The 24,675-nt window shown below is 39.3% G+C and overlaps 1 protein-coding gene across 5 annotated transcripts in view; it reads left to right on the top strand.

The window, feature by feature from the left end:
• Positions 1–611: 611 nt before the first annotated feature.
• FDX1 (ferredoxin 1) overlaps positions 612–24,675 on the top strand; it is a 36,667-nt gene continuing 12,603 nt past the window's right edge. For 3 of the 5 annotated variants that reach the window (XM_086339109.1, XM_086339113.1, XM_086339112.1), the window contains exons 1-2: positions 1,817–2,162; positions 7,729–7,853. In XM_086339109.1, coding sequence (XP_086195235.1) covers positions 1,984–2,162; positions 7,729–7,853 — 304 coding nt within the window. In that variant the 5' untranslated portion in view covers positions 1,817–1,983. Of the gene's footprint in view, positions 788–957; positions 1,682–1,816; positions 2,163–7,728; positions 7,854–24,675 lie in introns of those variants that run through there. The other 2 variants (XM_086339110.1, XM_086339114.1) reach the window with 2 other exon arrangements.

Raw genomic sequence — 24,675 nt, forward strand, 5'->3', positions numbered from 1 at the left:
CTCTAGTATTCTGGCCTGGAGAACTCCGTGGACTATATAGTCCATGGGGTCAGGAAGAGTCGGACACAGCTGAGAGACTTTCACTTTCACACTTTCAGAATACAGGTGGATTTTGACAGGAGTAACAGATGGGAGAGTGGGAGTTTTAGATAAATACATCAGCAAAAGCTTGTCCTCAGTAATTCCATATTATTTTTTAATCTCTGTTTATGAACCTATGTTTATAAATTCCCTTTGGAATACTGCTGAATCTGCATGTCTGTGATTTTCGGAATCTACCCTTACTGCCCTTTGAAAATCTGGAAAACTTTTTTTTTTTCTTCTTTAATCTTCCTGCACATGATTCATGAATTCTGATGATAACTAATGGAGATTATACTATTCATTTATTTACAGATACTTATTGAAACCCTGATATGCTCAAGGCCATGGCCCTGGAAGCATGGGGGCTACTAAAAGGAAGTATGTATACAAACAACTACTCCACAAAGCAGAAATCTGTAAGTGCCTCCGCAGAGCTGAAGCTGGATTTACAGGAGGCCTGAGAAGTTTCTGGAGCATTTGTTCGTTTCCATTTCTTTTCCTACAAGTAATTCATCTGACCTTGGAGATTTCATCTTAAAAAAATGATTAACTGTTTTTTTTTTAAGCAACCTCCTCTCCCAGGCTACTCTCAGGGTTTGCTGAGAACGGTTCAACTTGAAGGTCTTTCTCTTTATCGGAAGATTGAGGCAATTCAGGAGCTGATAGACTGCGGGTCTCTCTGCCCTCCGGTTCAATACTCACCGTACGTTGTCTCCAGAGAGGCTTTCCTTAGGCCTATACTTTCTTGTTCTGGGTATTCTTTAGTGTATCTTTTCTTGTGTTTAGCATATTTGTAAGAGCCACGTGACTTTAACCTTTAAAGAGTAGCCTTAGGCAGGAAGGCCCAGGAAGAGTTATGGCTCTTTGTGACGCACTATCCTATCCTTACCCCATCCTGCGGGTTAGTTTGTCTAACCCTCAGGCTGGCCCTGAAGGATGGAACATCTTTTCCACGTAAAACTGTTCTGGGGATTCTGATCCTCTAAGAGAGTAATTTATCCAAGGTCTCAAGAGCTCAAAAGTGGTAGACCTTGGATTTGAACATCGCTATTTCTGACCTCAAAGCCCATGCGTTCCCCACAACGTATTAACCACGATGAAGTGTATTTTTAAATTCAGCTTCCTAGTTTTGTAAAACTCTTAAAAAGCTCTCAGTTCATCAAAGTTTCCTGTTCAGGCTCGTGGATTTCAGCTGCTCAACGAGCATTTATTTGCCACTCAAAGTCTGGGAACATCACGTGCCTTCTCCGGCATCCGCGTTCATTCATTACTGTGATTACTTATAGTTTTATTGTCACAGTTATTCTTCTTTATTCTTCTTTGTGTTTGCCTATTAGCATGTTGAAATTTCCTACGGTCCTTTTTAAACAACTGTTGTAATTCTCTTTTCTAGTTTTTGAACTCCAAGATGGCCATCTCCCACTTTTTTTTAATAGACAGGAGAAGGAGGTGCAGAAAAAAAAAAAAGAGTGGTATAGTTAACTGGGGATTGTTTTATTGTATCTTTTCGTCAGACATTCTGCTATCTTTTAAAATTTAATGTTCTCACTTGGGGACCCTAGATGCCAACGAAGCAGCAAGATCAAGACAAAACCTGGTCAGTAGGTAAAACGAGGCGCGGAGCCCCGCCCCTAAAGCCAGGGCCAGGGGGCGGGGCGGAGCGCCGGCAGGGGGCGGGGCTGCGCTCAGGCGCGCGGGCCTTATAGTCACCCGGAAGGCGCGCGGGGCCCCCGGTGGCGAACGCATCAGGCCCTCGAGGGAACCCCGGCCCTGAGAGTCCGCTGCGCCTCTCTTCTCTCCGCAGACCCGCGCGGCGTCAGCCCGCCCGTACTTGCTGAGTCTGCCCTCGCGGCCGCTGCCGTGCGGCCTGCGTCGCCTTCCGTAGTTCCCCGACAGGCTATGGCCGCCCGCCTCCTGCGCGTCGCCTCCGCCGCCCTCGGCGACACGGCCGGCCGGTGGCGGCTTCTCGCGCGACCGCGCGCGGGAGCCGGCGGCCTCCGTGGGAGCCGAGGGCCGGGCCTGGGCGGCGGCGCAGTGGCGACGCGGACGCTGAGCGTATCGGGGCGAGCGCAGAGCAGGTGAGGCGCGCGCGGGGGGCGCGCGCGAGGGCGCGCCGAGCTCGTGGGTCCTCTGGTGGCGGCGCCTCCGTCATCTCCAGAGGTTTCCAGGTCTGTCGTCCTCTCCCGGGCGCCGGCCTGCGGGCCACAAGCCCAGTCCCGCTGCCTTCTCCATGTCCCCAGGGTGGTCGTCCCTTGCGGTCGCTTCCTCCTTGTCGTCCGGTTGCCAAGTTGCTTCTCAGGTCCATCGACGCTTGGCGGGGAACGGGGGCCTGGGACCCCCGATTTCCCTGTCCCAGCGCCTCCTGTGCCCTCGGGAAAGCTGGCACTTTGCTGCTGCTGGTTCTCCGTGCTGTTTGGCGTGGATCTAACCTTTGCCCTGCCGGAGACCGCGGTGAACCTCGCGCCCAGTTTGTGTCGCGGCCAGGGCTTTCTTCTGGGCCCTCTTCCTCCTGCCGGCTCTGGAAACGTTCTGTCTCCAAGTTCTTGTCCATTTAGGGTACACCCGCTTGTCCCCGAGCTTCCCTGTGTGCTCCCCGCTAAGTGCTAAGTCGTGCGTGCTAAGTCGCTTCAGGCGTGTCCAACTCGTTGCGACCCCATGAACTGTTGCCCACTAGGCTCCTCTGTCCGTCTGATTCTCTAGGCAAGAATACTGGAGTAGGATGCCATGCCCTTCTCCACTCCTCCTGGTTGCTGTCGGATAAAAAGTCCCCTGCGTTGGACTGGCAAGCCAGGGTTTTAAACTGGGCTTTGACACTTATTATCCAGTTTGTCTAATGTCTGTAACTGGGGGATAAGAGTCGTGTAGGCCTCACAGGATTATTTAAAGAAACAAATAACAGCATACACATATTGCAAAGAGTCTGGGGGTCTCAGTAAATCCCACCTGTTAGCTTCAGCCGCCTCCTAAGCCCACAGCGTTGAGTTTTGTGTACTAAATGTTGAAAGAGATGTGAAAAAAATTTTGCCCAGAATATGTTGCAGTTTTACATTCTTGGGTAGATTTGTTTCTCAAAGACACAATCCTCTTTAGATACAATAGAGATAAAATGAACTCATAATTTCAGAGTATAGCACTGTGGTGGATGGAGCCTTAGTATAATGTAGGTCTCTGAACAGCTCTCTGACCTGCTGTCCTGTAGTAGGGAAGCAGGGAAAAACAGTTGGGTTTGTGTTCCTCTCTAGTTTCTTTTTTGTGAAGTTCCTGAGAATAGGGTGTGGGACCTACTCATCTTTTCCCCCTTAATCTGTGAGGTAGTGGGTGCTCACTAAATTTTTGTTGCATGAACTGTGAAGGAGATAATGGGGAAGGCAAGTTGGGGTTATTTGTTACTTTCCAGTCTTTGACGTCCATCTACCTGGATGCCTTATTTTCTAAGTTGGTTGCTTTCTTGAAAAATTGTGTATAAATTGGGACTCTTATTGAACACATTTATGTAACATATTTAAAGGAAAATGAGTGCTTTCGTGAGTGGGAATTATCTCCTCCAGGTTACTGTTTGATTTGGTATATCAGGTTGTCTTAAAGGGAAGCACATCTGTTTTGTTCCTCTTAAACCTACTTTCCGCCCCATTGGCACAGTTTCTGTTGATGACCTGTGCCATCACAGACTTTGGAGCTGCAACTAAATTTCCCAGGCTATCCAGTATGGTCACCAGTAACCACATGTAGCCATTTAAGATAATTAAAGTTGCATAAAATTAAAGAATCAGTTTCCCAGTTCCAGTGGCCACATTTCAAATAGTGAATAACCTCACATAGCTAGTAGCTACTGTCTGGGACATCAGTTATATACAGCTATAGAATATCTCTGTTATTGCTCAAGTTTAATTGGACAGAGCAGTCTAGAGGCTGTAGTTCTGACTTTGAAGTTTAACATGTAAGTAAGCTTTCAGTAACTGAGAGTCAAAAAACTTTAACTCCAAAATACCCTGTCCTAGTACTTTACATGTTGTAGTGATTTAGGTTGCAAAGGGCTTTCACGTGTATTGTTTCACTTGATCCTTAAGAAAATCTCCTGAGGCAGGGAAAGTAGATAAATGAGAATAAAAATTTTATATTAAGTAGCAGGCAAAACTGGGACTAGAACTCACATAGTTTTTGTTTGTTTTTTTGAGCACCATTAGAGTTGATAATTCTTTAGCCTGTAAGGTCATTTGGAAGAGTTAAGGTGGCTGTGGAAGTGGGGCACTCTAGATGGGGCCCTTTTCTTGGACCATCTGCCCCAGGCCGCCCCAGGTAGTGAAAGGGTGAGCATCAGCAGCCATAACTCCCTTGTCTGTCAGAAGTCTGTTAAGAGCTTTTCTACAACAGCCACTGACAACTTGGTTGAGATATCTGCTGTGGCTGAACAGAATAAATGGCAGTGCATGGTGCATAAAGGGTAACAGTTGAAGGAAGTAGTTGTTTGTGGTGCTGGTTGATATATTGATGATGATAGAGGATTTAGAGGGATCATAGTTATTTTCCATTACCTGAAATCTTGATCTTCTGGGGAATAGCTAAAAACTTTTTGCTAGTTCTTAAAATTGGGGAAGAGAAACCTATGAAACCCATCAGTACCAATTGTTAATAATGAATAAAGTTAGGTGAGTAAAGTACACATGTATGATGCTTTTTAGGGAATAAAATGTTTCCACAAACTTTCTCTCCTTTAATTCTCTCGGCAGCTTAGTGAAGTCACCGTTATTGCCACTTCCCATGGTCACCTAATGAGTACGTTGGAACCAGGGCTGGAATTTATGTCTTCTGACTCTTGTATTCCATACTTTCTCAACTGCACAATTACTTTTATTCTCATTTCTGCTTTCTCTCCTGTCCTTTGGTAAACCTGTTATTACTCTTAATTCTGCAGTTTTTTCTGGGACTGAACACCTTTAATGGATTCTTTCCTTAGTTTGGGAAGGTCCTCTGGAGGGAGGGCATGGCAAGCCACTCCAGTATTGTTGTCTGGAGAATCTATAAACAGAGGAGTCTGGCGGGCTGCAGTCCATAGGGTGCAAAGAGTTGAACATGACTGAGGCAACTTAGCACACACGCATGCACACCTTTAATATGTAGCAGCAGTTCAGGCTCCTTAGCAGCAAAAGGACTGGGACTTTAAATAAAAGTTATCAATCAGTGTTTGTTGAGCTCTACTCTGTTAGGAATTTTCCATATGTTATCAAAACTATGAGATAAATGTTACCCTGATTTTAAAGAAGAGAAATCTGGTGTCAGAGTTGAAATTCCTTTGCTGTTGGCTTCTCTGGTGACTCAGTGGTCAAGAATTCGCCTGCCAATGCAGGAGACATGGGTTGGATCCCTGGGTCAGGAAGATTCCCTGGAGAAGGAAATGGCAACCCACCCCAGTATTCTTGCCTGGGAAATCCTATGGGCAGAGGAGCCTGGAGGGCTGTAGTCCATGGACACAACTTAGTGACTAAACAACAATAACAAAGGTTAGCTCTAGGGTGCCCCAGAAGAGCAGCAGTCCCCAAACCTCCAGCCTTCAGTAGTGTGGGTAAACTATGGAAATCTTTCTGTTGTACTTACTGTCGCTTAGTGTACCAGGTGTTTTGTGATGTCAAATCTCTAGACTTCTGTGGGTCTCAGACATATATTTCTCTTTGGCTTTTGGACCTTTGTTTTTTCTATTATTATTTTTATGTTCAAGATAAGTTTTATTTCTGATAATAGTACACAGTTTAGTGAACTGGGAATAAAGATTTTCTAGATTTAACAATTTAATGATTTAAGCGATTTAATAATCACTAGTGTTGACACATGAGTTTTCTATCTTTAGCTAAGCATATCATAACTTCGGATAGAATTAGGACAACATTTAATTGAGGTATAACATAAAGCATAAAATATACTGATAAATATAAAATTCAGTGATTTTTTAGCACATCTTTAGGGTTCTGCTGCATTACCATATCTTAGATTTGTCCAGCCATAAACACAATCCAGCGCTGGAACAATTTCGTTTCACCAGTTTGACATTTTACAGTCGGTCCCCATGTCCAACCCTAGTTCCAGGCAACCTCTCATCTGCTCTCTGTCTTTATAGATTTGCCTTTCCTGGGAAATTTGTGTATTAATATATATATAACCAGGCTTGTATAACTTGAGTGTAAATGTTTTCAAGGTTCAAACGTGTTGAAGCATATGTTTTTTTCTATTATTAAATCAAACACGTCTAAACTTGAGCTCATTTCCGATCTTCCCCCAAACTCCTTCTCCTCCTCAGTTAATCCTCAGTTAACCTGTATTTCCCATTGCCCAGGCAAGAAATTTCAGCATTACTTCCTCCCTCTCCAGAACCTTTTAATTCTGCCTCCTGAATATCTCTTAAATTAGTATCTCCTACACTGTTGCTTCATTTATGCCCTTTCATAACCTGCAACGAGGTCTCCCTGCCTCCAGAGTATCTTCATTCTTAGTCATTCTTCTTTGAAAAAATGTCAGTTGCCTAGTTGAAAATCATGTGTGTTTGGGAATACTTGCTTTAAAGCATTTTTTTTCCCCTGTGAAAAGAAGTTGGAGAGTACAGGCCCATTTAAGGGACATTCTGTCTTTCTCAACACAATTCTGATCAATTTTTAATAGAATCTTTTTTTTTTAGGCCTTGAGTTATCAGGGAAGATATTATCTGATAAGGCTGCCTTTTTTTGTGAAATGACATGACTGTACTTGGTAATTTGTATGATATTTATAGCTCTGAAATTGTACAATTCTAGGTTTTACTTACATTAAACAAAGTTTTCTTTGATGGACTATGACTGTCTATTGGGAGTGGTGAAAATTACAACTCATTATTTTAAGCTGAAGTACATCTTTTCAATTATGAAGTAAAAATTTAAATGACCAATTAGTTGATAGTATGATTTCTTTTCCCAAAATTTGGACTCATGTTTGAGAGAAGGGTAAGAAATGTAAGTAAGTTAGCAGACTGATGACTGACTGATAGATATCCTATAATAATGAAAAATATAAGGAGGGTTATATTTATCTTCCCACAGATTTAAACAGAAAACCTTTTTCTAGTCCCTTTGGTTTTCGACCAAAACGAAATGTTCAGCTACTCAAAGCTACCAAACTGCTGCCTCTTGGTGACTGTATTTGTCAGACACTTGCATAACAATTGCCTTATCAATAGCATGATGATTTGTGTTTAAAGCTCTCCACAGCCCTCATCTAGTTTTTAGGGACACATTCATAGAGATGTTGGTTTTCGGAGGACCTGTGTGAGAGCAAAACAGACTTCACAAGTGATAATGATTGCTAATGATTTCATGCAACTGTGACTGATGGTGACCACTGGGAAGACATACTTCAGGTGGCCTTGATAGTGACGTACTCGCCATTTCCTTTAGGGTGGCAGAACTTCCCTTCCGGTTGGTGGGTAGATAGTTATACCTCTGGTTTCTGGTGTCTCCTTCCCAAATAAACTTTAGAAAGAAAAGAAAATCCTGTAAAGGAGCATATTTGCATGCATACAAACCCACACACAACCTAATTATTTGACCTTACGGATTCTTCAAGCAACTATTTTAAAGTATGTTGAAATTACTGAAAGTAATAAAGAACTGTTTCCTTTTCCAGCTCAGAAGATAAAATAACAGTCCACTTTATAAACCGTGATGGTGAAACATTAACAACCAAAGGAAAAATTGGTGACTCTCTGCTAGATGTTGTGGTTCAAAATAATCTAGATATTGATGGTTTTGGTGAGTATGGAACATTCCTTAAAATGTATAAGTGAAACTATTAAATAGGTTTCAGCTTTGTTTTTTTCTTTTTGAAGAATTTTAACTATAGCATGCTAAGTGAACTATTAAAATTCAGGATGCTGTAGTGTTATATTCTCACTTATGAAGAATAAGAGTGGCACCGTGTTTCTATTCTTTGAACATTTAATTAGCTATATGCCCTAAAGTCTGTTGCCTCATTACCTTATTGATTATATGTGTGATGCAAAGCTGGAAGTAGTGTGTGGAATTGAAAAATACCAGGGACTCTGTGGGAGAAGGCGAGGGTGGGATGATTTGAGAGAATAGCATTGAAACATGAATACTACCATATGTGAAACAGATCGCCAGTCCAGGTTTGATGCATGAGACAGGATGCTCAGGGCTGGTGCACTGGGATGACCCTGAGGGATGGGATGAGGAGGGAGGTAAAAGGGGGGTTCAGGATGGGGGACACATGGCTGATTCATGTCAATGTATGGCAAAAACCACCACAATATTGTAATTAGCCTCCAATTAAATAAATTAGAAAAAAAAAAAGAAAAATACCAGGTTGAGATACTAAATGTCATAATGTCATATTACAGAGGCTATGGGATCTTAGTTCCTCAACCAAGGATTGAACCCAAGCTCTTGGCAGTAAAAGTGCCAAGAGTCCTAACCACTGGACAGCCAAGGGAATTCCCAGACTGGTATTTTCTTAGTTACATTGAACTTATGCATTTTTTTTGTTTTAAGTGAGTTTTATTTTACTTACTAATTTTTAATCGAGATGTAGTTGACATATTAGTTCCAGGCATACAGCATAATGGTTTGATACTTGTATGTACTGCAAAGTGACATAGATCACAGTAAGTCCAAATAGTGTTCATCACCATACATTGAAGATCTCTGTGGCTCAGTTGGGCTTCCCAGGTGGCACCAATGGTAAAGAACCTGCTTGCCAATGCAGGAGACTTAAGAGACACAGGTTTGATCCCTGGGGTGGGAAAGCCTCCTGGAGGACGGCATGGCAACCCTCTCCAGTTTTCTTGCCTGGAGAATCCCATGGACAGGGGAGCCTGGCTGGCTACAGTCCATGGGATCTCAGAGAATCGGTCATGATTAAAGTGACCTAGCATGCATGCACTATACAGTCAGGGATGTCAACTCACCTTCCTTGAAAGGGTAGTTAATCTATTTCTTATTAAGGGAGTGTTTTGTTTAGGAAATTTTCACTCCTAGACTTTTCACCTTATTCCTTAACCACTCACAGAAAGCCCATATCCAGGAAACTGCCATCTTAGAGCTCAGGGATACACTGTATGTCACTTGCCAGTTTTGCTTGAGCATTCTCTCTAGTCTAGAATGGTAGTTCTCTAAGAGGGTTCCATCAGTGCCATTTGGGAGATTCACATTCTCAGGCCCCACTCTGGACTTCCTGAATCAGAAAGTCTGGGATAGGCCCAGAAATGTGTATTTTAACAAGCCCTCCATGTGATTTGATGCATGCGAAAGTTTGAGAACCACTAGTCTGCAGTCAGGTCCAAGGAGTATATCTGACTATTTTTCATTCAAGGGACCATTCATATTGCACTTTTAAGAGCTCTTTTCAGATCAGAATTATTTCTTCCCTTCCATTTTCCCATGATATATTAAATATACTTCTATATGTTAATACTCATTTCAGTTTTCTTTTTTAGAGAGAATGTCCCTTCCCTTTATTAGATTGTGTGCTTTTGGAAGACTCTTATCACTCAGGTAACCAGAGTTGGCACTCAGTAATATTTGCTAAATTTCTGAATCTAATGTCAATTACAGGGATAACTATAACTGGACCTACTATATTCCAGCATATGTTATCTATTATTTTAACAACTCTAAGAGGCAGTTTTGTTTTTTTTTAACTTCCAGTTTATAGGTGAAGAAACTAATAAAGTTCAGAGAAACTTAATGTTCCCTGGATCATACAGTAACAAGTGAGAATGCCTTACAAAATTCAAGCCTAAGTTTCTCATAACTCCCAAACCTCGGCTTTTTCCTGTAAGAAACCATTTTTCTCTTAAGAAGTGTCTTTCCTTTGTGAACACTTGTTACAGAAATTAGGTGATGACATAGTTGCTATAGTTCTAGTTTTGCTGCTAAGTCACTTCAGTCATGTCCTGACTCTATGCGACCCCATAGATGACAGCCCACCAGGCTCCCCTGTCCCTGGGATTCTCCAGGCAAGAACAGTGGAGTGGGTTGCCATTTCCTTCTCCAATGCAAGAAAGTGAAAAGTGAAAGTGAAGTCGCTCAGTCGTGTCCGACCCTCAGCGACCCCGTGGACTGCAGCCTTCCAGGCTCCTCCATCCATGGATTTTCCAGGCAGGAGTACTGGAGTGGGGTGCCATTGCCTTCTCCGAGTTCTAGTTTTAAGGAATTTCTTACTCTAAAGCGGTGGTTCTTGGCTGGGATTGAGTTTCAGAAATCTGTAGAAATATTAAAGTATGTTATGTCCTGATAGTATAGCGAGAGTGGGAAGTTGTGTAGATATCCTTTTGAATTCACATGATTCAGATCGATACCATAGATTGACTGATTTATGTAAAAGAACCCATGGGTAATTCCATATATATTCTGTAAAATTTATATATAATTGAGTTCCCTCATGAGTTCATATTCAGCAGCACTTAGTTGGCTAAGCTTGGTTTCTCTAAATTGTTCTCCCACAAATGAAAAGTAATACACTGCACAGTAATTGAGAATAGACCCTGGAATCAGACCAATTGTGCTTCATAAACCAACATTGTCACTTACTAGCCATAATATCTGGAGCAAGCTGCTTTATATCTGTATGCCTCAGTTTCCTCTTCTGTAAAATATGGTTGTAATAGTTCTAACATCATAGGATTGTTGAAGATTAAGTAGTATATTGGAAGTGAAGTGCTTAGCACAGTGGCTACGTTGGTAAGAACAGTAGAATTTGTGGTATTTTAACTTGGTCTGCTCTCCTCCTCTTCCCTGTTCAGCAGTAGCCTTAAAAACTGGCAGCCTTGCAGCCACTTGAGGAACAAACTGATTTGACTTGCTCAGAAGCATTCTCCAGAATGTCATCACTTATTTTGCAGCTTCCCAGAAAAGCTCCATTCCAAGGAGTTGTTATTCGATTTGCCTCAGAGATTGCTCTGTGAGGAGGCTCTGTCCCTAGGACTTTCGTCTGAAATAATGACCAGTAGTTTTGCTGCCTGAGGCTGTGATGCCTCTTGGAGCAAACAGGAGCCTGGCCAGAAAGCCTGAAAGAAAAATCTGGTGAATGAAATGTCTGTATGAAATGGCTTTGAAATACTTTGGGGATCTGGAGGCCATGCACAAATGCAGGACTGTATTTATGCCCAGAAAAGGCCCGATAGGGCCTTAGTCTCCCATCTGTGCATCTCTGGCTGATCTTGAGTCTTTCATGCAGGTGAAGGCCAAGACAGACATGCAGAGTACTTGAATGTTGAAGGTGTGCCTAGTCATGAACTGAGCTCCTTAGCAGAGGGTAGAAGCCTTACTGGTTCAAAGCCCTGAAGGAAACCTCCAGATAGTGATCTCAGCTGATCACTAAGCTCACTGAACAGAGACATCGCTGATCACGTGCTGCCGGGAATACAGACCTCAGAGTTAGTTTGGGAAAGTCACTAAAGAAATAAATAGCTGCAAGAACAATCGCCAAAAAGCCAGCCGCAGCAACAAACCTAGGGGAGACAGTGGTGAGCCCTGATTTCCAGAGTTGCCATATTATATTATTCTACTTTGCAATAAAAAATTCAAGATGCCTAAGGAAACAGGAAAGTATGGCCCATACTCAGGAAGAAAAGCAGTCAATAGAAGCTGTCCCCGAGGAGTCCCAGCTATTAGACTTACTAGACAAAATGTTGAATCAGCTGTTACCAAAGTTCAGAGAGCTTAAGGTATGTGGGGATGATCTTTGGCCTTTGTACATCACTATGTGTGGACTTTGTTACCACTGGGTGTGAGGGTTTGTTAAAGAAGTATAGAACGTTTTTGCTGTTCTTGAGAAAGCTAATCTTTTGTGTTCTGGAACGGCTAATGTGGAGGCTGTGATCCAGTAAATCTGTTTCTATACAGTTCTCCACAGCTTCAATCTCAGCTTTATGAAAATACATGTATACTAGACCCTTTACTCCAGAGTTATTTGAGAGCAAAAGATTTGAAAGAAGCAAATGCCCATTGATAGAAGACTGATATTTAGTCATGCAAGGGGATACTATATTACTCCATTAAAAAACAAAACAAAACTGTGGAAGGAGTCTTGAAAACAAATAATCAGTGGTTACCTACTGGTAGGGAAGCAGGAGGGAAGCTTTTAATTCCATGGTATATTTAATCCATTTCTTTCTTTGAACATTTAGGGGACTTCCATTTTTCAGCTATTACAAATACCCTTAAGGTGAACATCCCCATGAATACTTTTCTGTGTTTGTGTTCTGTCATTTCCTTGTGGTAAATTCCTAGGGAAAGAACTACTTAGTAAAATTTGTTTTATTAATTGCTCAAATTATTTGCCTGCTTTTCTGATGAGGTATTATTTATTTTTAGCCATTAGCAAAGGCTCTTTAAATGTGCTGTTTGACCAAAAAAACTAATGAAAATGAAAATTAATTTTAAACATTTATTTGAAAGGCTCTTAACCTCTGTTTTACACGGAACTACATTTTTCTCAAAATACTGTAAAATACTTTATTACAGTAGATAATTTTCATGAGTTGCTTTCCATTTCTTTGAAATAAAAGCATATTTTGACCTTAATACTTGAAAGTAAATTTTTTTAAAGTATTTTTTCTTTCATCATTCATGACTATATATTGCAATAACACTGTTTTTCACATTGCAGTTTGCAACCATTAGTCATATAATCAGTTTAGTAGCTCTCAGCAGTTAAAGTAATTAAAAAGAAAATATAACAACACCATCTTTTGTATTATTCCATGAAATGCTTGTTTAGCTATTTTACAAAGTATATGTATACCAGGTTGTAATGTAAAATTGGACTCATACAATGAGTCACAATTTAAAATATATATATTTTCTTTTTGGAAAACTGTTGGCTGGAATGTTAAGAGTGGAGTTCCTGCCTGTGTTTGTTTCCCAGCTCTGTCACTTTGTCACCTTTGTGACCTTCAGTTAGATCTCTAACCTCTTCATACCTTGTCTCCTTAAGGGTAACATAGAAATAATGTTAGTACTTAAGTACTTTGCAAGGTTGCTATAGAGATCAAATGAGTTTATCTAAGCAAGGCTAAACTAATGTTAGCTATTCTTGTTAGCATAGTTATTACTACAGGTTCATTGTTCATTATAACAAATTTTAAAAGCACATTAAAAAATTATAACTTCCCATAGTCTTAATACACAGAGATAAACACTGAAAGAGTCCTTTTCCCCCTAGTTTCCTGTAAGTACCGAAAGTTTAATGCCAACACAGTCTTTAGTAATTCAGTAAGAATTCTGCATTTGTTTACGTGGACATAGAAGAGATACTTTAAAGATCAAGGATCCTAATGTGTCCAGAATTTTGGGATATAAATATAAATTTGAGATAAGCTAAACTAGGTTCACAAAAGATAAGAGTTAAGCCTAAGTCACTTTCTAGAATAAAAATGGAAGAAATGAAATCAAGAAGTCTGAACTACCATGTTTACAAAGAAGCGATTATAACAACATTGTAAGGGACAACTATGCGTCCCAGGTGGAGCTACTGGTAAAGAACCCACCTGCCAGTGCAGGAGACATAAAAGAGGCAGGTTTGATCCCTGGGTCGGGAAGATCCCCTGGAGAAGGAAATGGCAACCCACTCCAGTGTTTTTCTCTGGAGAATCCCATGGACAGAGGAGCTTGGCAGGGTATAGTGCATAGGGTCGCAGAGAGTCGGACATGACTGAAGCGACTTGGCAGGTATGCAGGGCCAACTATTTCATTCATTTCTAAAGCTGAATACAGGAGATGCTTTAAATATTGCCCTTGTTCTAGTCTTACTCAACAGGTGAACACTGTACACAGCTGAGGTTGGCCTAGTTCAGAGTGTCTGTACGGTTCCTCTCTGGGTGATCTTATCCCTTCCGTGACGTTAAATCCCATCTAGATGTCCATAGACTGTGTGTTGTTAGCTCACAGTGTCCCTCTGAGCCCTGGACTTAAAGATTCAACTTCCTATTTAATTCTTTTCTTGGAAATTGCACAACTTCCTACTTTATATCTTTTCTTGGAGCCTCTTGATGAAAGTGAAAGAGGAGAGTGAAAAGTTGGTTTAAGACTCAATATTCAGAAAACTAAGATCATGGCATCTGGTCTCATCACTTCATGGCAAATAGATGGGGAAACAGTGGAAACAGTGACAGACTTTATTTTCTTGGGCTCCAAAATCACTGCAGATGGTGACTTCAGCCACGAAATTAAAAGACATTTGCTCTTTGGAAGAAAAGCTAATACCAACCTAGACAGCATATTAAAAAACAGAGACATTACTTTGCCAACAAAGGTCTGTCTAGTCAAAGCTATGGTTTTTCCAGTAATCATGTATAAATGTGAGAATTGGACTATAAAGAAAGCTGAGCGCCAAAGAATTGATGCTTTTGAACTGTGGTGTTGGCAAAGACTCGAGAGTCCCTTGGACTGCAAGGAGATCAAACCAGTCAATCCTAAAGGAAATCAGTCCTAAATATTCATTGGAAGGACTGATGCTTTAGCTGAAGCTCCAATACTTTGGTAACCTGATGCGAAGAGCTGACTCATTGGAAAAGACCCTGATGCTGGGAAAGATTGAAGGCAGGAGGAGAAGGGGACGACAGAGGATGAGATGGTTGGATGGCATCACTGACTCGATGGACATGAGTTTGAGCAAGCTCCGGGAGTTGGTGATGGACAGGGAAGCCTGGCGTGCTGCAGTCCATGGGATTGCAAAGAATCAGACAGGACTGAGCAACTGAACTGAAAAAAGTTGTCATATTTAAACGGATTTTTGATCCCCGCCCTCCTCCCCCCTCCACACCGCCCGTATTGAAACTTCCCCTTCCGAGGATCTTGACTATCAGCAGTGAGCATCTCTCAGGTGCTCAAACCTTAAACTGGAGAGCATCTTTTATTCTTCCTTCTTCCGCATCCTCTCCCTTCAGGCCGTCAGCTGTTCCTATCAGATGTACTCTGTTTGTCTCCAGTGGGTCCTGTTCTCACCATTTCTGCAGTCACTGTCTGGGCTGCCAGTTACGTGTTACAGGAGCTGCACTTCTCTACTTCTGCTTTTGAACCCAGCAGCTGGGGTCATTCATCATAATACAGATAAGACAGATCCTCTGATTAAAAACCATGAATAAATTCCCATTTCATTTAGGATAAAATCTACATTCCTTATGCTAGCGTCTGCATTACCTGGCTCCTTCTGCCCTTCCTCCTCTCTCCCACTTCTCATTGTTCTTTCTGTCACTTTGGCCACACTGGCCATTTATCAAGAGCTGAACTCACCTAGAATTTCTAGCTTGAAGACTTTGTGTATACACTTTACATTTTTTTCTACCTGGGACACTTCCTCTCCCTCCTGAAGAATCCTTTATGTGTTGCTTTTCATCTTTCTGGTCTCAGTTTGTTACTTCCTTAGAGGGACTTTGCCCAACCACCCAGTCCAAAATAGGAATTCTTTTATTACCCTGAATCTGTTTTTCTCCATCACAGCATCCTGTTCATTTCTTTCATCACATCATAATCTATTTATGTATTTGTTTATTTCTGCATCTTTCTCCCTGGGGACTGTATTGAAGGATTTAGTGATTCTTATTTTCATATATGAAGTGAAGTAATGAATGGATCAGTGAGTAAAAAGTAAATTTTGGAAGCAATACATTTATAAAAATTCTTATTTCCAACTTTTATGTTAATGTAGGTTTTCTTGGATGATCTTTTAAGTTTTCAGTATTATAGTATTCTGTCACTAGGGGGCAGTTACACCTCTCTGATCAAATTTACCTCCTTTATTATCTCAGACTATTTATATTTTCTTACTGTGTATTTCCTTTGTGTGACTGTTTTGAGGGAAATTATTCAAATTGTGTGGTCCTGATAATGATCATATAAATATTTATTCATGTCATGTTAATTGATTCTTTATGGCTCTGAAATCAAGCTTTACTTTAGAAAATTAGGTTTTAATATTTATATATCATTTCATATTTTTAGGATATAATATTCCAGCATAGCTATCCTCTGGAGTTTTGTTTGAGAAAGGGGTTAGCAATCTTTCTTGTCAGCATCATTATAGAGCTCCAAGTTTTTTTAATATAATATAAGCTACAGATATACACACACTCACACACCCATGAAACAGTCTGTTCCTGGTGGAAAACTCTTAAGTTACATGAAAGGAGTAGTAGTCTGCAGATAGCTAACTTACTCTGGGAATTAGTTTTTTATGACAGGAATTTTAATCTTTAGTATTAGTCTTGTTAAAAACAAAAAGTTTTATTCATCATCAACCTTGAAATTAGCCAATAGCCTTGCCTTACTAAACAAAATACCTTAGTTAACAAAATATCTTACTTATTCTTAACATAATTTTAAAATTATACACATTTGAAATTGTACAGATTAATAATATTAAGTTTCTTACTCTAGTAAAATCAGAAGTACTGTGAAGCCCAAAATTTTTGTCAAGAATCCCATAATTTCAAGCTGGCAGACTGTGTGAATTACAAATTGTATATTTGTTTTGATACCTTTTACAATTACAAGCCAGTATCTGTCAGCTTTTGTCAGTATCATGTAAACTGTGCTGTTTCCAGATATCTGATGTCTGTGTGATTTTTGTTGACTGTAGTGCTGATATTTTAAACTGTGATTATAGTTTAATATCATTTTAAAGCCCATGACGGTTTCAGCCAAGCATTCATTAAGTGTTAATGCTGAAAAATGCATCTGAAAATGAATTATTTTGGAACAGCAGTTAAATGTGACAGAATGCAGTGAAGGAAGCCAAAAACCTGTCATAATTTCTATTACTGCTAATTTAGGAGAAAGAACTCTGAATTATTAGGCAAAATGCCAGCAAAATTACAGCAGCACTGAACCGTATATATCTTTAAGTTCATGACAGTTATTGGACGATGGTAAAATGTTGGTACCACGGGCTCATGAGACTGTAATGTGTCCCTGAGTCATATCAGATTATCGTCTGTTGTAAGGCATGGAGTATTTTTGATTATTTGAAAGGTGGACATAGTAGTGTAAAAAGTTTCACTTCAAATGTTTGTTCTACTTAAGTATATTTTGCAACAAAAATAATGATTTGAAGGTTAAAGCTTTATGGACCGTAAGAATCCATTTTGTTTCATTGAGAATATAACTCTCGAATTATGAGACTTCTAACAATTTCAAAATCTTTGAGAATGTATTCCTCATAAAATGTGATCATGTTATGTTTAATATATTGTGAGTATGTATCTGTATATATAAGTATATAGATACAGATATACATGTGTATATACACACACATATCTACACATTTTATCTATTAATTTACTTTTATATAGCCAACGTCTTACAAAGACACTTAAAACCAACAGTTGTCAGTACTGCTTTGGGATTGTGTATAAGCATAAGTCACATAACTTTTGTACTTTCAGTTCCCATCTCTCCACATGTATTATTGTATCAATATACCCATATTTTGATCAGCTATCATTTTAACTTTTAAAATTTATTTTAGATTATCATTTTTAGATTGAAGGTTCTATAGTAGTTGCTGCTTGTGTATCCTTTTTTGTTTGATAAATTGTCTCCCACTGTTTTGTGGACTTGTTCCCTATTGTATGTGATTAGCATAAAAAATAACAAACACTTTTCATTTTTGGGATAGGTTTTGTTTACCAGATTCATTTTCAGGTCAACTTCTTAGCATTTGGAATTTGTTTTCCCATGGAAATACTGTTACACATGATGGCTAAATTTTCAGGCCAACCCACAGAACTAACTTAATAGCTAACTAACCATTTATACCCTGGTTTCTATGAGAGACTGCATTTTAATGTCTAACTTTTAATACTAGATCAAGAACTTCTGAACTCCTTGGGCCCACCTACTGCATATGCACAGTGCACGTACCCGCTCGTATGCTATAGGAACTCCCCTTTGCATCCCAGTTTGGTAGTAGGAAAATATTTACTGCTGATTTCCAGTGCTGGTGATTTCACGGTGGATAGGAACCTGGGAATTCTATAATGCGGAAGATAAGTTAGAAGATGAAGCCCAAGGGGAGCGTCATTCACTTTGTTCTTGTCTGTAGCGTGTGCAGTTTGGGTTGTGGTTTAGCGGAGTTTGGAGCTGCAGGGATGGTCAGTAAGGACATGAACTTGGTGTCAAATAGGATACAGAATTGGTGGCAGCTCCTGCATTTTAACTAAAGACAAGTGGGCAGTGCCGGATCAGCTCTGGTGTAGATCCGGTGCTGATAAAGGTATCTGTGAAAACCTACAGCTGACATCATGCCCAGTAATGAAGGATGAAATGCCTTTCTCCTAAGATTAGGAACAAGCTTAGAATGTCTGTTCTTACCATCTTATAACATCAGGATGAAAGTCTTAGTCTGTGTAGTGAAACAAACAAACAAAAAAAATCAAAGGCATACTGATTTAAAAGGTTTTTAGATGGCTGTTTACATAGAAAATCACAAGGAATCTTAAAAAAAAAAAAACCTTAGACCTAAGTGAGTTTAGCAAGGTCCTAGTACGTGATCAACACATGAAAATCAATTGTCTTTCTGTATACCAGCATGAATAGTTGGGAACCAAAAAAGTTTTTTAAAAGAACATTTACAGTACCTACCCCAAATGAAATTTTTAGGTTTAACACAATATAACATCAATATCTTGAAAATTATAAAACTGATGAAAGAAAGCAAAGACTTAAGTAGTTGAGAGACATACTATATTCATGAATTGGAAGACAGCATAGTAAAGATGTCAGTTTTTATTGATAATATAGATTTGTTACATTTCCCGTTAAAATCTCAGCAGGATTTTTTGTGGATACAAACAAGCGATTCTGAACTTTTTACAGAAAAATGAACTACAACAGCCAGTTTTAGAAGAGAAGGATAAAGTTGGAAGAAGTATGTGTAGTACAGATATTAAAACTTGATGTTACAGTAAGCAAGGCAGTCTAATAATAGCAAAAAAAAATACATCTAGTTGATTTTTTTTGGAAGAGCTTTACTGAGATTTAATTCACATACCATATAGTTTACTCATTGAAAGTAAACTGTGTTTTTTTTTTTTTTTTAGAATATTCAGTTATGTAACCATCACCACTATTGGTTTTGTTTCCTAGCTTTATTGACATATAATTGACAACTAACATTGTGTAAGTTTAAGATGTACAATGTAATGGTTTGATACACATAATCAGTTGCAAAATTATTATCCCAATAGGGTTAACCTCACATCGTTCCTTTTTTTTGGTGGTTAAAACATTTAGGATTACTCTCAGCAAATGTCAAATATATAACACAGTGTTGTATCTATAGTCACCATCTTTTACAGTAGATCCCCAGACCTTGTTCATCTTAAAGCTGAAAATTTACACCCTTTGACAACTCTCCCCATTTCCTTTAGCCCCTGCCATCGCTCTCTGTTTCTATGAATTTGACTTTAGATTCTACATATAAGTGAGATTGTACTGTTTTTGTCTTTCTCTGTCTTACTTATTTCAACTTAGCATAATTGCTCAAGGCTTATTCTTGTCTCACAAGTGCCAGGATTTTCTTCTGTTTTATTGCTGAATAATAATTGTGTGTGTGTGTGTGGTGTATGTATATCTTATTCATTCATCCATAGACATACACTTAGGTTGTCTTCATATCTTGTGAAAGTCACTCAGTTGTGTCCAAATATTTTCTCCTGTTCAGTAGGTTGTCTTTTCAGTTTGTCAATGGTTTTCTTTACTCTGCAAAAGCTTTGAAGTTTAATTAGGTCCCATTTGTTTATTTTTGTTTTCATGTCCTTTGCTTTATTAGACAGATCCAAAAAAAAATACTGCTATGATGTCGAAGAATATTCTGTTTTTTTCTAGGAATTTCATGGTTTCAGGTTTTACAGTTAGGTCTTTAATCCATTTTAAGTTTATTTTTGTATATGGTGTTAGAGAGTGTTTTGGTTTCATTCTTTTACATGTGATAGCCAGTTTTCCCAGCACCATTTACTGAAGAGTCTGTGTTGTCTCCATTTTGAGTTCATTTTTATCTATGGTGTTAGAGAATTGTTCTAATTTCATTCTTTTATATGTAATAGCATTTCCCCAGCACTATTTAATGAAGAGACTCTCTTCTCCATTGTAAATCACTGCCTCCTTTGTCAGAGAGTAATTGACCATGGATGGGTGGGTTGGTTTCTGGGCTGTCTATTCTGTTCCGTTAATCTGTGTGTCTGTTTTTATGCCAGTCCCATGTTCTTTTGCTTACTGTAGCTTTGTAGTATAGTTTGAGGTCAGGGAAATTGATACTTAGAGTGCTGTCCTTTCTCAAGGTTATTTTGGCTTTTTCAGGTCTTGTGTGTTTCCATACAAATTAAAAAAATTTAGTTCTAGTTTTGTGGACAGTGCCATTGGTAATTTGATAGGAAGTGTATTGAATCTGTAGATTGCCTTGGATAGTGTGGTCATCTTAACAATATTAATTTTTCTAACCCATGAACACAGTGTATCTTGGTCTGTTTGTATTGTCTTTCATTTCATCAGTGTCTTACAGTTTTCTGAGTATAGTTCTTCTACCTCCTTAGGTACATTTATTCCTGGGTATTTTATTATTTTTGATGCTATTGTAAATGGAATTGTTTCCTGAATGGAGAAATGCAGGCTGTGCCTCCGAGAGCACAGCAGGCACGAGGATTTTCTTCTGGGTGATGAACCTGCTTTGTGTCCTGGTTGTGGTAGTGGGTGCACAAACGTATACATGTGTAAGATTCATAGACCTGTATACCGAAAAGACAAAAGTCAGATGCTTATTGACTGGGGGCCTACCTCTAATTACAAGACCAGGAAACAAATTGGCAGAAATACCCACCATGAAATCATGAGATGAAAAAAAAAATTTAAAAAGGAGTAACTTAAAGTTTTCTTCTCACAGTTTTAGGCTGTCTTTTAAAATCTTTTTTTCCTCCAGACACCTTATCAGAGACATGTCTTCACTGTTCTCTAATTTTTTTCTTTTTTTATAGAATGTATGGTTTAAGGGAAAAAAAACCCTCCCCAAAAATGCTCAGATTGTTGTATTATTTTGAAGTTTTGCAGGATAGACTGTTTCTTCTTTTAAGTACTATTCACAGGGTTTGTAAAGCTTTGCTCCAGATTTTTTTTCTATAGTGATATTTGTACCACAACATGACCATGTGTGTCTCTGGTTCAGTGATAGCCATTTTATACAGGCTGAGTTGATTTCATCCTGAACCTTAAAGTTTCTATTATATTTGAGTTTCTTCCCAGTACAAAGAATAAGAAAAGCATATCTATTGACAACCTGTGATAGAAAAAGTTTGAAATAAACTGTAAAATCAGGAGGAATCCCAAGCATGATGTGTTTATCTAAAGAATAAATATGGGGCTAGAATGTGTAATAGGAACTTGAGTGTAGGAACCAAAAGTTAATCTTTTGTATATATTCAACATTTGTCAGATTCTTATTAGAATACTCTCTTCAGCTCTGAACTTGGCATCCTAAGCAAGATGTGGAATCAGCTGGCAAGGTTCCTGAGAGGAGCTATGAAAATTATTAGAGAATGAAAATAAAGCCTTTAAGAGAAGGTTAAAAGAATTGAGTTTTCCTAGGGAAGAAAGCGAAGACCTAGAACACGGATGGTAACTCTTCATTTTGACTGACCAGGTGGTACAAAGAATGTCCTAAATTTTCTGCAGGGATTTATTGGCATGTGGACTTTTCTGTGAATTCCATGATGATTGAGACCATATTGTATGCACTGGCTTCTTCCCTGGGCTTTTCTGATATCACCCTTTTCTGGTTCTCTGTCTTCCAGTTGACACATCTGTACTTTAAGTCCTTTTCTGGGTGGGTGGGGGGACGTGTCTCTTTGACTCTCTCAGTCTCTTATCCTTCCTTTCCTCTTTTCCCCCTCCTCTCTGGTGAGATGTCATGACTTTAGCTTCTGTCTTGTCCATGTCAAACCCATCCTTTACACACAGGCACCAGCAGGATCTATCCAAAATAAACATGCCATGTCACTTTCCTACTCAGAATCCTTTAGTAGCTTCCTAAAACTTCAGCAGCAACCACTGTTCTCCAGGGGCTGGATTCAAGAGGGGTGGTAGAGTGACAGTTGCTGGTAATCCCCAGCCAGAAACATCTCGGAGGCAACCCACCCTGAGAGTGTGCTGGTTTACCCACCCAGTGTGTGTGCTTACAACGCACGCTCAGGCTCCTTGGGAGAGCTTGGGAGGCCTCTGTGCTTGGTCCACCATCTGCCTCTGTAGCCAGTTCCCAACTCCGCATTCTGCCCAGGATCGTGAGTTTGTTTTTCTTGTATCTTCTGTTACGCATTGCTTGCATTTCTCAGGATTTGTGTTTTTAATAATAAAAATTTGAAGCTTTTTAAAGCTTTTTAAATTAGGGTAGTTGCTTGGTATATTTTAGGGAGGGTTTTACTTACATTTTAAGACAAAAGATGCTGAATTTCCTGAACTTTGTCCCCCAATATCTCCAGATGGATTTGACATTTTAGTTTGAGTTTGTCTGGATTGGGTACTGATCAGATAAAAACAGAAAGCAAAATTAGTATGTATTTATTGAATACTAGTAAGCAAATCCATTAAGAACTACAACTCTTCTTTGTGGAGTCATAAAATATTAGAGTGAATAGGCCCTTAGGTATCATCTACCTCAATCTCCCATGATACAGATGAGAAGAAAATTGAGGTCCTTGAGACGCCTGCCCAGGACACAGCGGACAGTATGGCAGATTCTTCCAGAGCCCAGCTGGCCTCAGGGTTGCACTCCACCAGTTCTCCTTTTACTGCAGAGGTTTTCTTTCTTTCTACCTCTCTGCCTCCCTACTTGGTGGCTCAGCGCTAAAGAATCCGCCTGCCACTGCAGGAGACGTGTGTTTAATTCTTGGGTTGGGAAGATCCCCTGGAGAAGGAAATAGCAGCCCATTTCAGGATTCTTGCTGGAGAAATTCCCATGGACAGAGGAGCTGGGTGGGCTGTAGTCCGTGGGGTCGCAAGAGTCAGACACAACTTAGCGACTGAACAACAACTTGCCTACCTTTTTTTAAGCAGAGGAAGCCCATTTCCTTTTAAGTAAAATATATCCATTTACCTTTTTGTGTGGAAAGCCTCAAATTTATGCAAAAGTAGAAAAGTAAAGTGCTTGTTCAAATAACTAATTGGTGTGGGTATATATTTGTATATTACATAAATGTACTGTATATACATATTTATATATTTAATATATAAACATACATATAATTTAATATATAAGAAAGTTGAAATTCTTTTAAGTTTTCTTGTAACTTCCAAATAATAATAATTGCCAATACTGAATAGGTCTTACTCTCCCAGTCAGCCATGGTTGCAAGTACATATGTTAAGCACACATTCATGTGTAATGCTTGCAACTGCCCTGTGAGGTTGGTACAGTTACTACTGAGGAAATTCAGGCATGGAGGGTGGAGGAGCCCAACGTGAGGCCATTAGTAAAAAGTGGAGCTGAGATTGAAGCCAGGCAATCTGGCTCCAGAGTACATGCTTATGACCCCTGTACGTCACTGTATGGTATGTCTCTGCTTCATCTTGTTTCGCTTTGAATGAGATTTAATAAAATCTGCTTTGAATGAAATTTAATAGAAATGTTTAAGGAAGCCTCTCTTCTTTCTTTATGTTTTAAAATAATATGAGTAACAAATGTTTAAATTGTGAAAGAACAATTCTTGTTACAATGATAAATTTTTTCACAGGAAAAGTAAGAAATTCACTAACTATTGATAGTAGTTCTATTAATATTTTATATAATGCTTATTGACCAAGAGAATCTAAATCCAACTGATGTTACTTCCAAGAGTCTATAATCTTTACAATTGTATAATGGCTTTAAAAATTATTTAAAAAGGAAACCAGAATAACTTTTTTAGGTAGAATTTAATGAGAACATGATTATGGATGATTCTGTTTTATTGGGTCATCTTTTGGATGCTGTATTTTAAGGAAAACCCAACCAGACTGAGAGGAGGGATTTAGAACTATGTTACTATGTAAGAAAAATCTGAAGGACCTGGGTATGCTCAGCCTGGAGAACATTTTTAAATATATGAAAAGCTGTTGTTTAGAAGGATTCACTAAATAAGCTCATAGACACAGAAAGTAGAAAAGTGGTTGCCAGGGGCTTGGCGGAGATCACGGAAATAGATGAATAGGTAAAAGGCTTTAAAATTTTACCTCTAATATTAAGAACTGAGGATCTAATGTAAATCATGGTGGCTATAACTCTGTTGCTGAGAGAGTAGACCTTACATATTCTCATGGAAAATAAGTAAATAGACATATATGGGGTTGCAGGTGTATTAACGAGTCCTGAGAGGAGTCCTTTCACAGTACATGCATATATCAAATCATTATGATGTGTGCTTTAAATATCTTACAATTTTGTTAATTTTACCTCAGTGGAACCAGAAGGAAAAAAACGATTGGACTCCATGGGGTAGAGTTGGAGCAGTAGGTGGAAAGTTACAGAGTGACAGACTTCAGCACAGAAGCAACCAAATGTGAGATCGACCAGCTTCAGCAGGAGGATTTC

Source organism: Bos grunniens, chromosome 15 (genome assembly GCF_055505025.1).
Source record: "Bos grunniens cultivar Pamir isolate PY7600 chromosome 15, Bosgru_T2T1.0, whole genome shotgun sequence".
Taxonomy (NCBI): domain Eukaryota; kingdom Metazoa; phylum Chordata; class Mammalia; order Artiodactyla; family Bovidae; genus Bos; species Bos grunniens.